Below are 15,178 nucleotides of genomic sequence, written 5' to 3'. Positions count from 1 at the left end.
AAATTAAATTAAATTTTCTTCGTCATTTTCAAAAAACTCTTTGTGTCTTAATCAGATCTTTAAGTAAGGGATCATGTCTCAAATTTGTAGTAGTATTTGCAGTACCATAAGCGACTTATTTAGTCTATCCTTTAATTTTTTATCTGTTCGACAGAATTAGTATTTTATTATCTGTAAAATTTGCTCTGTTTCGGTGTGCGTATTATTGTGCGCTAAGATATATTTATTTATTTATAATCAACTTGGACCCTAAATTGATTACATTTACGAATATTATTACTCCAATATAGAGTATAGTTGTGTGACCTTAATATGTACCCGTAATTTTTTTTGTATTTATTATTATGCGCGCCGTTTCTAGTTAGGTAGATTTCAAAATGGCGTCACCACAGGAGTGTGTTTATAGATAGACGCGATAGCATGTGTGTTTAAAAAAAAATCTAAAAATAGAGAGCTTGCATAAAGCTAGTTGCATAAATCTTAAAGAAAATGTCTAATACAGTAATAACAAACTATACGGACCTGAATGGACCGTCAACAAAAACTGATAGTTCTGTCGTTGTTATTGTAAACAAGGATGGATCCTTGTCAGTAGACCAAAAGTTACTTGGTACACTAATGGGTAAGCTATAATTTATATTTACATAACTATTTACATATGAACCTCATATATATGAACCCTATGACTTCATATTTACTGTTATACCATATTCTTACACAATTTAGTATTTTTGTGTTGACATTATATATTGCCTATATTGAATATATTGTGCCTTAAAAATTAAGTTATATATTGGTTAATAATGTAAAATTTTGTATTGTAGTATAATTTATATTAATAATTAGTAAATAAAATTTCCCGCCAAAATCGCAACATTTGTTGTTTATCATACAAACATATAATAATATAATTTTGTAAAAATGTTGTAATTCATTTATATATTTTACTTAGGAAGCGATGGATCTCAAGCCGCAGGAATAAGTGTAGTTCGAGTTGGGCATGAAGGGCGCCCTGATGATGCCACTGATTCAGAGAATGAAGATGAAAAAGTCCCCCATGTTACTCTGTCAGTTGATAGTTATTATAATGAGCCAGATAGCATTATAAAATATGGTAAACATATTATTAATTATAAACATACTATTACTTTATCTTATCCATTGTCGTCTGTAGTAAAAATGATATAAAGATAGCCATTTCTTCTGTTGCAGATAGTGGGGCAGAAATGTTACAATCACTAAGAATAGAAACAAGAGAAAATAGTTTGGTTGGTTTCCAAAATGATCATTGTTATACGCCTCTTACATCACCAAGTCAAGTTTTACCACAAAAAAATGATACATATGCATCTTATGATGATCCTGTGATTGAAATTACACATACTCCACCACCAAAACCAGTTACAACTCCTAAAAAAATAACTATTCTGGAACAACAAATTATACCCAAAGGGAAGAAAATTTTAATTAATTCAACAGAACCTGCTATTATTTTAAAAGGCAATGATGTTCTTACTAAACCTTTGCCAGTTTTATCAAAATCAAAGCTAATATATGGAACAGATAAAGTAGAAAGAGCTAAATCTGTGGATAACACAGAATCTTCATCTGCCAGCTCTTCTGGTGATAGTATACCTGATAGAGATTCAGATTCAGACTATAAAGATACAAAAGAAAAATCAGTCCCACAAAAATTAAGACGACTCAAGTCCAAGCCAAGAATATTAAAAAACCAGCAAACTTCAAAAATAACTAAAGTAGATCCTAAATTAGCATCTAAACTAAAGATCAATAAGAATCTTATTAAAAAAGATATAAAAGAGAAGTTATTAAATAAAAACCCAATGCTTGATAAGAAACAGATGGATTTAGATAACATGATCCCTGCTACAAAGCTACAAGTGGTTACTACTGTTGTTGATCAATCTAAATCCACACTAAAGTCTGTTGCAAAAGTAATTAAAAAAGAAAAAAAAACACCCGCACATGTGACTGCTCTTATATCAGATATGACTTCACTTTTTTCAACACCTGATGTAATAAGGAGAGTTTCTACTGAGAACAAAGTTCCAACGAAATCTGATAAAGAAACAAAATCTGACAAAGAACCTGTAATTCCTAACAAAAAACAGAATGAAACTGTTAGGTCCCTTGAACCGAGTGATATGAAATCTGTTGTCTGTCAACCTGTTGTTACTCCTAAATCTGACAGTTTAATTGAATTGAAGCCTATGATTTCTCAAAAGACTTATAGTAAACAAACAAAGCTTTCAAATGTTACTGATAAAAGTATTAAAAACTATGACCCTATGCCACAGTTAGATGATGCTAGCTTAGCTCAGATACTCCAAGACACTACTCCACAGACTATGAAGGTTCAACCAAGTATATCCTCAGCTAATGTTATAAATAGTCCAGGTCTACCTGGTCCACTTTCACCGACTTTAGACCTACTTGGTGGGTTACAACCAGAGGAAGATGGGCTAACAGAAGATTTACTTTTACATGTTGCAAGATTAGTGGAAAGTTCGGAAAATCTACAGGAAGTTATAGATAAGCAAGTTTTAGGTAAAGTGGATACTGTTGGTGCTGCTAAGGTTCCTCCATTAGTTTATCAAGCTCAACCCCCCAATTTATACACTCCACCACAACAGAAGGCAGCAGTCAAAACAGTTCGTAAGGATCCAATAGAAATAGTACGGCGAGATGGCCGCGTCATTACGTTGCCGCCTATCGAAGCACCGGCCACTAGGTCATCGAAAAGGAAAACCCAAGTAGATCCTGTAACTGCAGTTGAAAGTATCCCAGTCCCACCACTAGTACCAATACAACCTAGTGTCTCAACTCCCGAACCAACAGTACAGCAAGTGTCCAAGCAATATACAAATAAAAAATTAGCAAGGAAACAGGATCATGTGCAAGCTTCAGCTATAGAAAAAATGTCTGTTGAATCTCAGGAAAGCTGGAACTCTGAGGATGACCCTAATAGGTAAAAGAAATATTCATCTTTGGTTTAAATTTTGTCTTTAAATGATATTATCAAATGAGCTCGACACTATAAAATGTGAATTGGAGACTATTTTGCACAGTGAGTTAATCTATTTGTCTGATGCAATGGTTTTGGGTTCAATTGAATTTTCCCTACTCTAGTTGACATAGGGCTACCACATTGGAAGTATAAAGCAGAATTCTTTTTAATGCTTTTTTTTTAAAACAAAATGTGAAAGTTTGATAAATTTATAGGACTTATTTTTTGCAGGTTATGGTGTATATGTAAGCAACCACATAACAATAGATTTATGATATGCTGTGATAGTTGCGAAGATTGGTTCCATGGGAAATGTGTTAATATCACCAAAGCTATGGGCCAGCAAATGGAAGAGCAGGGAATTGAATGGAGGTGCCCTAATTGTGTGAAAAATACAAAAAATAACATAGCCGCTAAGGGCACAGCAAAGGTAGGCCATTGTTTTATAGAAATGGAAGTTTGCACATAGTTAACATTTTCCAATTGGTTATTACCTAAGCTATCTTGATTGTAAATTTTTGGCTTTTTTTTTCATATAAATTAAAATACTTACTGTGTGTTATTTATAGTAGTTAAAGAGAATCCTGTGATGTAAAGTTATATTCGTACTAGTGCACACGCCCGTGCAGCTTCGCCCGCTTATTTGTACCCTTAGGGGCCAACCCTAAAAACCCCATGAAACACATGTTTAATAAAATATTTTTAACAGTCTGAATTTAAATTTTTATAAAAATCGGTGCCGATTTAAAGATTTTGCCATACAAACTTTCAACGCCTATTTCGGGTTTCAACCCTTTAGGGTTAAAATTTTTCAAAATCCCATTTCGATGTCCAGATTACGAAAATAAACGTATGTCCAAATTTCATGTTTCTCTACGCACAGCGGTTACGGTAACCTGCAAAATTTTAAAAATAGATATAATATTCTTATAGGCGAAATATTTTCAGACTCTTTATTTATTTAAATGAATAAAAAAATAAGAGGCCGTCGCGTCGCATTAGTACAACATCTAACTATAAGGGCAAATGCATTAAAATCATTTCCCATCTTTGGCAAAGTAAAACGCAAGCTTTACCACTCAACAGGCAATTTATAAAAATGAAATGTCTTGACATTATGTTTTTCTGCCTAACTCTATTATATAAAGCTTAAATGGGCCATTCAGAAATTACGTCACGAATTTCATGGTTATTTGATCCCTCCCATGTCCTTGTCACATTTGTAACCTCTACCTAGTGTGACGTCTTATATTGTGCAATTTCACACCTAGAAATTATTAAATTAAAATGGCAGTTCTGTTATAATGTTATGTTAGTATATTATATTTTGAAATGTGATATAACTAAATTAAGGATCATTATCACATAATGTCCCTCTTCTTCAACACCTTCCACACCCCTTATCGAATTTATGAATGACTCCAATGTTATAATAAGAAAATAAAAACTAACTACAATACAACAGGTGCCGACAACACCAAGGAACACAAACACCGGAGTAAGTACACCACCACCTATCACAAAAGAGTTAACTTCTAAAACTACTTGCATTGTTTGCAAGAGGCCCGCACGAGCCAGTAGTATATACTGCAGCGATGCATGCATATTAAAACACGCCCAAGACTCTCTAGGAAGCCCGCCCCCCTCCACCAAGGCCGACTCTAGCGAAAAATCTGAGAAAACTAATTCTGACTCACGGGTATGTAGATACACGCCTTTGCATGAATCAACACAACTATTCGTATAATTAGAATGTGTTATATGTTTATTGATTCTTATTATTTCTTTCTTTTAGTTTATTGTGTATGAAAGAAAATCTGGCAGGCTCCTCGCTGGCCCAAATGCCCCCACAGCAGAGAATTTAAAAGCTTGGCTCCAAAAGAATCCTACGTTTGAAGTAGTACGTCCCGGAACGCTAAGTGCCACTAAACCAAATGTAGCGAGGAAAAAATCCTACAATGAACCCAATAAAATTCAAACAACCCTTAACTTTGCTAGAATTCCTAAAAAATCTGTGGAACATTCGCCCAGTTTACCTAAAACACCACAATCAGAGGTTAAAGAAAAATTGATTAAAGGTGGTCCTTCATTGAAGGAGGAACCTAAAACTCCATCTCCAAAAACGCCTGTGACACCAAAGTCTCAACAATTATCAATTTTCGAAACGCCTAAATCATCGACAAAAACTTCAAGTGAACAAGTACCAAGTGAGAAGAGGAAGCCAGTTAGAACCACCTTGAGTAGATCCCAGTCGTTAGTAGAAAAGGTATTTTAATTTTATTATTGTACTAGCGGACGCGCGCAGCTTCGCTTGTTTATTTGCACCCTTAGGGGAGAATTCTAATAAACTATGAAACACGTGTTCAATGAAATATCTTGATGAAATAAAATCGGTGGCGATTTAAAGATTTTTCCATACAAACTTTCAACCCCTATTTCGCCCCTTTACGGTTAAAATTTTTCATAATCCCTTTTTAGTGGATGTCCACATTACGAAAATAAACATCTGTCCAAATTTCACGTTTCTACGCACAGCGGTTACAGCTGTGCGTGCGTCTTACCCCAATCAGTGGGAACATGTCCTTTTATATATATACTTGCATCCCTTATTTATAATCTTCATTTATAATAACGTTTTTAAAGTTTCTTTTTATCAAGATAAAATAAATTAATGGCTGCTAACTAAAATTAAAATCAAATCAGCTTCACGCTGTATCCCACACACAGCAGAGGTAGAGGGAACCTAGTGTTAAGACACTCACTTCCCACTTTCACCCTACATTCTGCCGAATTCTGGAGGCATTGCGTGAATTGGCAGAACTCAACGGCGCGCTTTGCCTCGACACTAGAGCGAAGAAATGGAAATATAAACGTAAATAAATATTTCACTTCCTCGAGTGGGGATAGAACCCACAACCTTCGCGTTACAGTCACACCCTTGTGCTGCTGCGCTACGAAGCCCTAACTAAAATTAACATATAAAATATAATAATAGCTCTCTAGCTTTAAGGATATTTTTATTGAATGAATTATTATTTATCAAAATAATAATTCATTCAATAAAAAAAATATTAATAATGAATTATTATTTTGATAAATAATAATTCATTATTAATATTATTTTTTAAGCTGAAAACATTAGTTAATTTGTAAACTTTACAGAGTAAATCTTTTACAAAGGCCTAAACTCTAAAGTGCTAATTTTGATTCTAAACAGTAGTTAGTCGTAAATCTTTATATTCAAAAATTAAGATGGGAAACTTCCGCACTAAAAACAATTACTCTTATACGAGTATTGAATAGTATCACGTAATATAAATCACGTACATAGTCCATAATAAAATACATGTAAATTTTAACACATGTGGAAAGATACTTTAAATGCTGAACTTGTTATTTTATTTTATTATACATAGTATGTCATAGTAAGTCGGCCGTTTTGAGACAAAAAAAAACAAGTGCTAAAATAGATAATTGATGAACAAAATGTCTGTTTGTCCATTTACACAGTTTTTTATAAACTACTATCAAAACTGATAGTTAGCCTTGACTTGTTTACATTTTGATTATGGGTGTATAGCATATTCATGGTAATAATTTCGTAGCCGGCAGTGTCGCCGTCTACCTCTCGCCGTAAAGACACTCCCGACAAGAGGATCAGGATGGGCTCAGAGGACCCCATCCGGGATAACGTGAGGAAAGCCCTTCAAGAACAGATCTCCCAACGCATGGCAGAAAGTGACGGACCCAAGTTTAGTGAAGATGAAATTATAGAATTTGCAAATGAAACGGAAAATGAGTTGCACGAACTTTTTAACCGTGATGTAGGCATGAAATATAAAGCGAAGTATAGATCCCTGATGTTCAACATCAAGGATCGGAAAAACTTGTCTTTATGGGAAAAGATCTGTGAGCGCGTTATCACACCTAAACAATTGGTATGTATTGAGAATTTTAAGTCCAAGATTTAAATATTATGTTGTGGTTAAATAATTTAATTTCATTATTATATTTATGTCTAGGTAAGACTGTCGCCTGAAGAATTGGCGAGTCAAGAATTGGCTCAATGGAGAGACAAGGAAGCTAAACATCAGTTAGAATTAATAAAAAAATCTGAGATTGACCTTTTAGCCGCAAGCAAGACCTACGTTTTGAAAACTCACAAAGGGGAAGAGGTGAATAATATGTCCATGATAAATTTTTGATTTATTTGATAATCTAATATATTGAATGTCAATATAAAAAATGTTTCAGGTTATGGAAACAAAAAAATCTGTATCAACGGAATTGGATCCGAATGTCGCGGTAGAAGATTTGGTATCAGCTTTAAATGACGCCGTCGGAGATGGGTTACCCGAGACTGCGCCTCAAGAACCGTAATTATTAATTTGTTATTACATTCAACTCATACAAATATTTATTATAAAGTTTGTTAATATTATTACGAAACTAATTTACAGGTCTAAAAAAGGAGACTCCCATAAAAAACATGGCAAGAAAAAAGATAAAGATGGTGAAGGTTCCAGGAAAAAAGATAAAGAGGCAAAAAGAGATTCCGAGAAACGATCATCTAGATCTTCCAGACGAAAGTCGGATATTAAGGAAAGGGAGTATCGCTCATCACGGCGGTCCCAAAGAAAGTCAAGGTCTCGGTCAAAATCAAAAGATAGATCAAAAACGGAATCCAAGGAGAAATCAGAAGTTAGAGATCGTTCAAGATATAGATCTAGGTCGCGGGCTAAACCAAAGAGGCCGTCCAGAGAACATTCCAGATCAACTTCCAGAGGTGTGGAGAGGTCGCGGTCGCTGCGCCGTTCACACTCTAGAGCGCGGGAGCACAGGGCCCGCTCCAAACGGCGTAGTGCGGACGACAATTTCAAACACCGCTCCAGATCTCAAGAGGCTAGTTTTAACAAGAGTAAGAATGAGTGAGTATGGTTTTTTTATATTCATTAATTTATTATTTAGAGAGAAGTGAGAATGTTTGGCTTATTTAGAATTGAAATTTTAAATTAAATCGAAAATAAATACAATGATCAAATTTATCTACTCGACGACTTTTTTTATTTCATTCATTAACCAAAATTTATTTATTTATAAATATTTCTCAATTTTCAGCTCTACTGATTCTGATTCATTAGAGAGGCCAAAATCTGCTATGATGAAGGAAGTACATCCAGAGTATGATCCTCATGAACCCATGGTCACTTCAGCATTTTCTGAAGAAGATCTAAGAAAATCCAGAGAAGATATATATGAGGACACTTACAATAATGAAATATCTGAATATGGCAATGTTGAGTATGATCCCTCAAAGACATTCTCTATAGATGCCAATGTTACTATATCTCCACCTAAATATAAACCAAAACAGGATAAGTCTGGTATGCAATATCTCTACATAAACTAATTTTCACACCCCTACCTTTTACCTACAGTATCCAGTTGTTCCTGACATTAGTGCATGCAAATAAACTAACTTTATAATATTAAAGAATATATCTTAGTTTTTTTTATTTAAAACTAAAATTTTGAATAAATAATTTCTTTTATAAGGTGGCAATAAACATTTAGTATATATATAATTCACAATGTTAATGTTATTAATGTTTAACAGAAGCTGAGAGCGACCAGGAACCTAGCAGTACAGTGGAGCACTCGGCTGCTACTGTATGGAATGGCTGCATAAACATGGTGGACGTGGCCAGGTTTTATGTGGCAGGGCATGAGGTGTGTAGTCTATATGTAAAGAAACATTTTTAGAAAACAAAGGATAAACATTATTAAACAAATATTTTAATTTTTACTGGACATGATTTAAATTCACTATACATTATAACCCTCATATTTAAATAAAAAATCTACTATAATTTAATAAACAGAAAAAACTTCGTTATCAATAATTTATATTATAGGTTTCAGGCAATGCTGTAGATTTAGAAGAAGATCTCCCCGCAGAATTAGATATAGTTGGTAGAATAAAGCCGGATACAGTTTGGGACTACATTGGTAAGATGAAACGTGCAAGCAATAAGGACATTATTGTATTGAAACTCCAGGCTGCCAATGATGAGGAGAGAATGCAATACATCGCATTGTACAGCTATCTTAGCAGCAGGCATAGGTTGGTTTATTTTTATCAATTTTTAGTATTATAATTAATGTTAAGAGAGCACACAAGAGTTTTGCTAAACTTAGGAAATAACACAGAAAATAGTACAAAATTATAAAATTAGTATTTTCTAGACTTCTCAATGTGTCTTTAGAAAATGTCAAGTTCATGTCCTGAGAATAAATGTAATAACATAAGATACATGTATGTATAATATATATACATACGTTACAATTGCTGGAGTTAGTAATAATATGGATGTTGTTTACCTAATGAAAGATATAAGTACTTATTGTATATTTTCAGATTGGGAGTAGTAAGAGTGTCACAAACACTCAATATAAAAGATTTCTATATAGTCCCATTGCCAGCAAATACATCTCTACCCTCAACCCTTCTACCTTTGGACGGTCCCGGCCTCGGAGACGTTAAAACCCATCTACTTATCTCCATTATCATTAGACAAAAGAGAAAACGCCCGGGGTCAATGACACCACAAGATATTGTACCGGCTAAGGTTAGTTGAATATAGACAGAGCAAGCATGGCAATGTAAATAAATATATATTTATGAAATTTTGGAGAGTTTATTTTTATTGTAAATATTACTCTGTGTAGTCATATATGTTGTATATGGATATAAGTATTGGATTGTATATATTATTAATTCTTTTAGTTGATATATTTATCATGTAGAAATTATAAATGAAGACATAATATATTTAGAAATAATATGTTGTTAATTATGTTATATTAATAATATTACTTATTATTTGTGATATTTATAATATTGTTGACGTATTTCGAATATTTTATTTCCTTCCATCCTTATCCATTTTACCTTATGTATTGTATTCTAAGCAAATGTCTGTTAAGTCTTAATCAAAGTTATTTTTGTAAATTAATGTTTTTATATAATTTTAATATAGATACACGTAAAGCATGCAATTTCTGAAATCAATCAATTCCAAATCGATTTCAAAAAATATTTAAAAATTCTGACATTGTAGTTTTAAAAAAATGATTCATTTAAAATAATAGCCCACCTGTACTGCATAACATATTGATTAGAAACAAAATCGTGTGTATCGAAATAAATGTCACTACCTTTTTTCTAGTTATTTTTTATATTACATGCTACATATATAGTGGTGAACATTACATGTTAACATAATTATTGTTAACAAAAGGAAAAACGCATATTTCAAAATGCCAAACAAACACCAATTATGTAAAATTGTGTGAATTATTAATTACATATAATAGTTGTTACCCTCAGTAATTAATAATAAATGTTTTCTGGAATTATAGCCACTGGTGGTTTTTTGAATCCTAGTAGCCTCATCGGAAGAGTTTTTTAATGTTTTTTTTAACTTTACGTGATGCGGGATCATACAGCAGAGGAGGTAGACGGAACCTTGTGTGACTGCTATCACACACCGCCCGATTTCGAGACATTGCGTATAGAGTAATGGAACTCTACGTCGCGCTGTCTCGAGTGAACACAGTCAGACGATGTGCCACGACAACGCCAACCCAAGTTTTAAGAATATAAAAAAATCCCGCTGATTTTTTCTTACACCTGTTCTTCTTAGGTCTAAGGCAGTAACTTTAGTGAGCTAACTAGCGAATATAATTTTACTTTAAAAAAGTTAACATGTATTGTGCCTTTCATTTTAAATATAATTATTTGAGTTTATAATAAAAATAGTATATTTATTGTAGGTGGCGCGCGAGTCTCGCAAGAAGTCGTACACGCCGCCACTGTCACCTCGCCGGCGCGTGCTGCCGCTGCCCACCTACCCTTCATCAGCTCTCTCAACGTCTGTCAAAGACAAAATCGCTGCGTCTCTCGGTAATTACGACTTATTTACTCCCATTTTTTAAATATGTTTTATCTTTAGTTCACTAAATAAAGTATATAAATACTTTACCCTAAATTTAAAAAAAAACGTGAAGTACCATAAGCATTTCAATTTTACAAGCTATGCAGCTAGACGCCATGTTGTTTTACTGTGACATCATTTGGTCTTGTAAAGAAGTGCATGTCTGCATATCTATATTGGTAATCTAATAACCTATGAACATAGGTCGCGTTGACTGAAAGATATTTTGTTTACAAGACACTATACCGTCACATTAAGAATTTTTTTATGAACTATGAACTATGGTCTTCCATAGTAAGAAAACATTTCCCGATTCTCAAATGCACATTTTTGTCATGTAGAGTAAGATAATCAATTGGTACAGCTATAACGATTTTTTTATCGTTTAAATATGGAGTTTCAAAAACTTTTGAAAAATTTAGCTATCAAAAGGTTTACAATAAAATTTTATAACTATTAAAATAATTTAAGAAATTAAAGCAATATACTTTTGTTTTTAAAACAGCGGCGGCAGACGACGAAGAAGCTTACAGTCCGGGGTCGTCGTCGGGAAGTAACAGTGCTTCAGCGCCCTCCCTACCACCAAATTCTAACACTCTTCGAACAAAAATGGAAGAATTGAACCGCCAGATTGAAGAACAAAAGCAGCAGATACTAAAGATGACAAGAGCCGATTCGTCGTCAACAAGTGGAGAGGTAGAGTAATTTGTAAAATTTTGAAAAATATTGACTGGTCAACGTGATCGCTGTGGTTTCGATTCCCACTAAGGGGAATCAATTATTTTATTTGCTTGCTCTGGTAACAAAACAAAGCGAGTTAAATTCCGTAGCTCAATACACAATGTCTTAAAATTAAGCGGAAAGCGCTGTTTTAATACCAGGTTCACTTTGCCTACCATACTAAAAACAATATTCTATGCGCTTTCAATGTGTACAATCGATTATTAATTGGAATAGAACGAAGCGTACTCCCCGTCGCGGCCACTGACGCCGCCCGCCCCCGCCCCTGCTCCCGCCATGCCGCTGGCAGACATCGCGCTGCCCTCCAACCTGCAGGAGATCCTGGCCACCATCAAGCAACGCTCCGAGACCGCGGCCGACGTCGACATGCGCACAATGCCTTTGTCTTAGCTCGACATTTATTTTTATAATAATACTTCATTCACGCTGTGCAGTGTAGCCTTAAGTTTTATATGTTATTATAAATATAAAATATTTCAGTGCATTCATATACAATTTAATATAACTTGATACATATTTAATGAAATTGAAATATGCAAAGCATATATTGTTTTAGTAGTCTTGGATTGAATTGTGTGCAATATCTATCTCATTGTGCTCTTTGGAGCACATTGGAGCATTTCAAAATTACCAAGTGTGTATATTATAACTCTCACATAGAAAGTGTCTCTCAAGTTTAATTATGTTTAATACATTGTACAAAAACTAGAATTATAGTTACTTAAGGAAATGAATTATAGAAACATTTTATCATAAAATTAATATACACTTCTAAATCTAAGAAATAAAATAAAATAAAGATGTAAAATGTGATTTATCTGCCATTTTTATTTATATATTTTCATCATCATACAATGTCCTCTTTGAATTATATTTTTTTTCTTGGAGAGATGGAATTTTTTTCAAGTTTACAGACTTAAAATTTTTTAATATAGCATCTTTGGCTAATGGAGAACTTTCTAATTTTTTTTGTAGAGCCATTATTTTTGTTGCCATGAGTTTCCGTCTAGGAATATGTCTTAAAGAATATTCCCAGTCCCCAGTTAACCTTAAATCTAATAATATTGGTATCATATGGTTAATGTTCAAATTTTTCTTTGACCCCGGAGCCCACTCCAGGTATCTATCTAAAGGTAGTTTGGCCATTCTTAGTCCATCCCTCTTTGCTTTTGCAAGAGACAGTGGTTCGTTGTTCATCTACAATGAAAATTATTAGATTTTTAAACAAAATATGAATTATACTTTTAAATAAGCGCACAAGCTTGTGTCTGTAAATGCAGCAAGCAGATTGTGGATTCGTTTCTGATTTGGAATATTATAGAGGAAATAAAATTATTTTCATTTCTTGACTCTGATGTCCGGGCAAAGCGCGGCGTTGAGTTCCGCCAGTTACTTCAAATATAAGTTTTAAATATTATGCCCAAGTAACAGATGTTAATCACTAAAGATGACCTGTGAAGATTTTGTGATACTATAGTAGGCTGTAAGACATATGGAATGATTGGGTTGAATGAGTGAATGTAGTTAAGAATATGAGCCAGTGTCATCAACTTATATAATGATTTTACATTTTGGAATACAGAGATCCCAAAGGTCATATATAATGTGGGATATAGATAATAAAAAATATTCACCTTATCAACCATGCAGCCAACTATGTAAATTGCATCAGGATCAAAAGATGTTAATTCTTCTCTACAATGAGGTGTGAGATAAACCAAATTTTCCTTAGGGAACAAGTCTAAATAGCTCTCCTTGTGAATATTCATTGGAAACCATTGCTCATGCAATGAAGGTATATTTTTAAGTAGTTGTTTCATAAATTCTCCCCTATGATTTATGTTACATAAATGCAAATTAAATGGTTCCTTGTGTAATCTGTTATCCCCAAAGAGAAATGTTACTTGTTTAGCAGCATTAGTAATTTCTCTCCACACCATATGCTCCTCATATGAACAATCAATAACTAAAGATTGCCCGTACATCAATGATCTCAGAGTTCTGTAATTTAATTAAACACATAATGAATTAAAGCAAGCATTTACATTATAGACTGTTATGACGTAGGGGAAGTGCACAAGGGTAACTGTAATGCAATGGTTGTAGGTTCAATCCGCACTCAGAGGAATTAATTATTATATATTATTATTCATTTAATATTTTCATTCGTTTGCTCACTTTGTGCTCAGAATGGAGACTAAGGCACTGACTCATCCTCAACAAATCTGATGACAGTGTTACTAAAGACTGAAATAAAAAAATCTTTAGTCTGGCGCCAAGGCAAAAGTCTGTCATTGAGTTCTGCCACTCAACATGTAATGCCATGAAAAAATCACATGGAAAGTGGAGAATGGAATGTTTTAACACTGCATTCCCTATCATGTTATGATTGGGATACTTTTATCAAAATTACTAATAAAACATACTTTAATACCTGTAATTATCAAAATTATTGATAGATTGGTCCCTAATTCTAAGAAACAGTGACATATGTTGGATACCATAAAGCAGATCATCTGGATATTCTCTAAACTCTAGAGTTGGGGAATTTTCAAACTCTTTTCTTTTGGCTTCTTTTCTTGCCTAGAAAAAAATATTTTATAGGTAACACAGAGATTCATTTTTCCAAATAAAATATATTATATCTCTTAAATAAAAACTTCATAAATGTATTAACTTTTTCATTTTCTTTTTTCTTTTCAATTTTCCAAAGAAAAGTTAGATAAGAAGACCTTTGATTTCTACTAGATAGACTTAGTAAATGCCGCCAATGGTCTAATTGAAGAGTCTCTGGTGCAAATCTTCCATCTTGACGCATTACTTCTACTTCTAGCATTAAGACTCTTAATTTTTTTTCTAGATCTTGATCTCCCTTACACAATTGTGTAATTATATTATCTAAAACAAAACGGTTAATATACTAGAAATGTATATATGTATCAAATAATTCAATTGGTGCCTTTGTAAGACATTGGAAAGGTTATGATGTAAACAAATATCACTTACCATAATCGTCTTCATTGGGGACCTGGGTTGCGTAGAGCCGTGGTATTCGCTGAGAATGTTTTAAATTAGTACGGTTTCTTTTTAATTCAGAATATACTACAGAACGTCGCATATGCGTTAAGAATGATCTCAAGCAGTACATGATTAATATAAATGTAAAAGCTATTTATTTTTTGTCTAATGTATCTTTTAGATCAATATTAATTATTTGTATTGCTTTTCAATATAAGTATATCATTGTAACGAAAATTACTATATAGTTTCACTTTGCAAATGAAAAAAGTCAATTTCAAACTTGGTGTTGGTATTCCGTCTTCGAGCTTCGAGCATGTCAATTTGATTTGATTATTTGACCGCAGAACACACTTCACATTTGATTTTGACAAATTGACAATTTAACTACAGA

At 33.3% G+C, this 15,178-nt stretch overlaps 3 protein-coding genes across 6 annotated transcripts in view; 1 reads left to right on the top strand and 2 right to left on the bottom strand.

Annotated features, from left to right (window-relative positions):
• Positions 1-15,178, bottom strand: part of Rpn13 (regulatory particle non-ATPase 13) — a 306,135-nt gene that overhangs the window by 42,997 nt on the left and 247,960 nt on the right. The gene's annotated exons all lie outside the window — the stretch shown is intronic.
• Positions 168-12,583, top strand: pps (protein partner of snf). 4 transcript variants are annotated; one of them, XM_085190995.1, is made up of 17 exons: positions 168-622; positions 953-1,114; positions 1,195-2,989; positions 3,260-3,458; positions 4,494-4,727; positions 4,824-5,294; positions 6,634-6,966; positions 7,051-7,203; positions 7,283-7,404; positions 7,489-7,956; positions 8,147-8,412; positions 8,649-8,758; positions 8,944-9,152; positions 9,447-9,657; positions 10,865-10,994; positions 11,531-11,721; positions 11,983-12,583. In XM_085190995.1, exons 1-17 carry the CDS (start codon positions 490-492, stop codon positions 12,154-12,156), a joined length of 5,361 nt encoding a protein of 1,786 aa, XP_085047121.1. In that variant the 5' UTR covers positions 168-489; the 3' UTR covers positions 12,157-12,583. The 4 variants fall into 4 exon arrangements, with proteins under 4 accessions (XP_085047121.1, XP_085047122.1, XP_085047123.1 ...); XM_085190996.1 differs by having other exon boundaries at positions 169-622; positions 1,213-2,989; positions 8,646-8,758; XM_085190997.1 differs by having other exon boundaries at positions 169-622; positions 4,494-4,526; positions 8,646-8,758.
• On the bottom strand, positions 12,161-15,164 carry rswl (tRNA methyltransferase roswell). The gene is made up of 5 exons (XM_085191005.1): positions 14,773-15,164; positions 14,444-14,664; positions 14,201-14,349; positions 13,401-13,767; positions 12,161-12,963 (listed from the first exon to the last, which is right to left on the bottom strand). The coding sequence occupies exons 1-5, from the start codon at positions 14,912-14,914 to the stop codon at positions 12,598-12,600; spliced, it is 1,245 nt and encodes a 414-aa protein (XP_085047131.1). The 5' UTR covers positions 14,915-15,164; the 3' UTR covers positions 12,161-12,597.

Source organism: Heliconius melpomene, chromosome 10 (assembly GCF_056956725.1).
Source record: "Heliconius melpomene rosina isolate 202511_hmr_F chromosome 10, ASM5695672v1, whole genome shotgun sequence".
NCBI classification, from domain to species: Eukaryota; Metazoa; Arthropoda; class Insecta; order Lepidoptera; family Nymphalidae; genus Heliconius; species Heliconius melpomene.
Note: the sequence above shows the minus strand (reverse complement) of the source record. Positions and strands in the feature narration are given on the sequence as shown.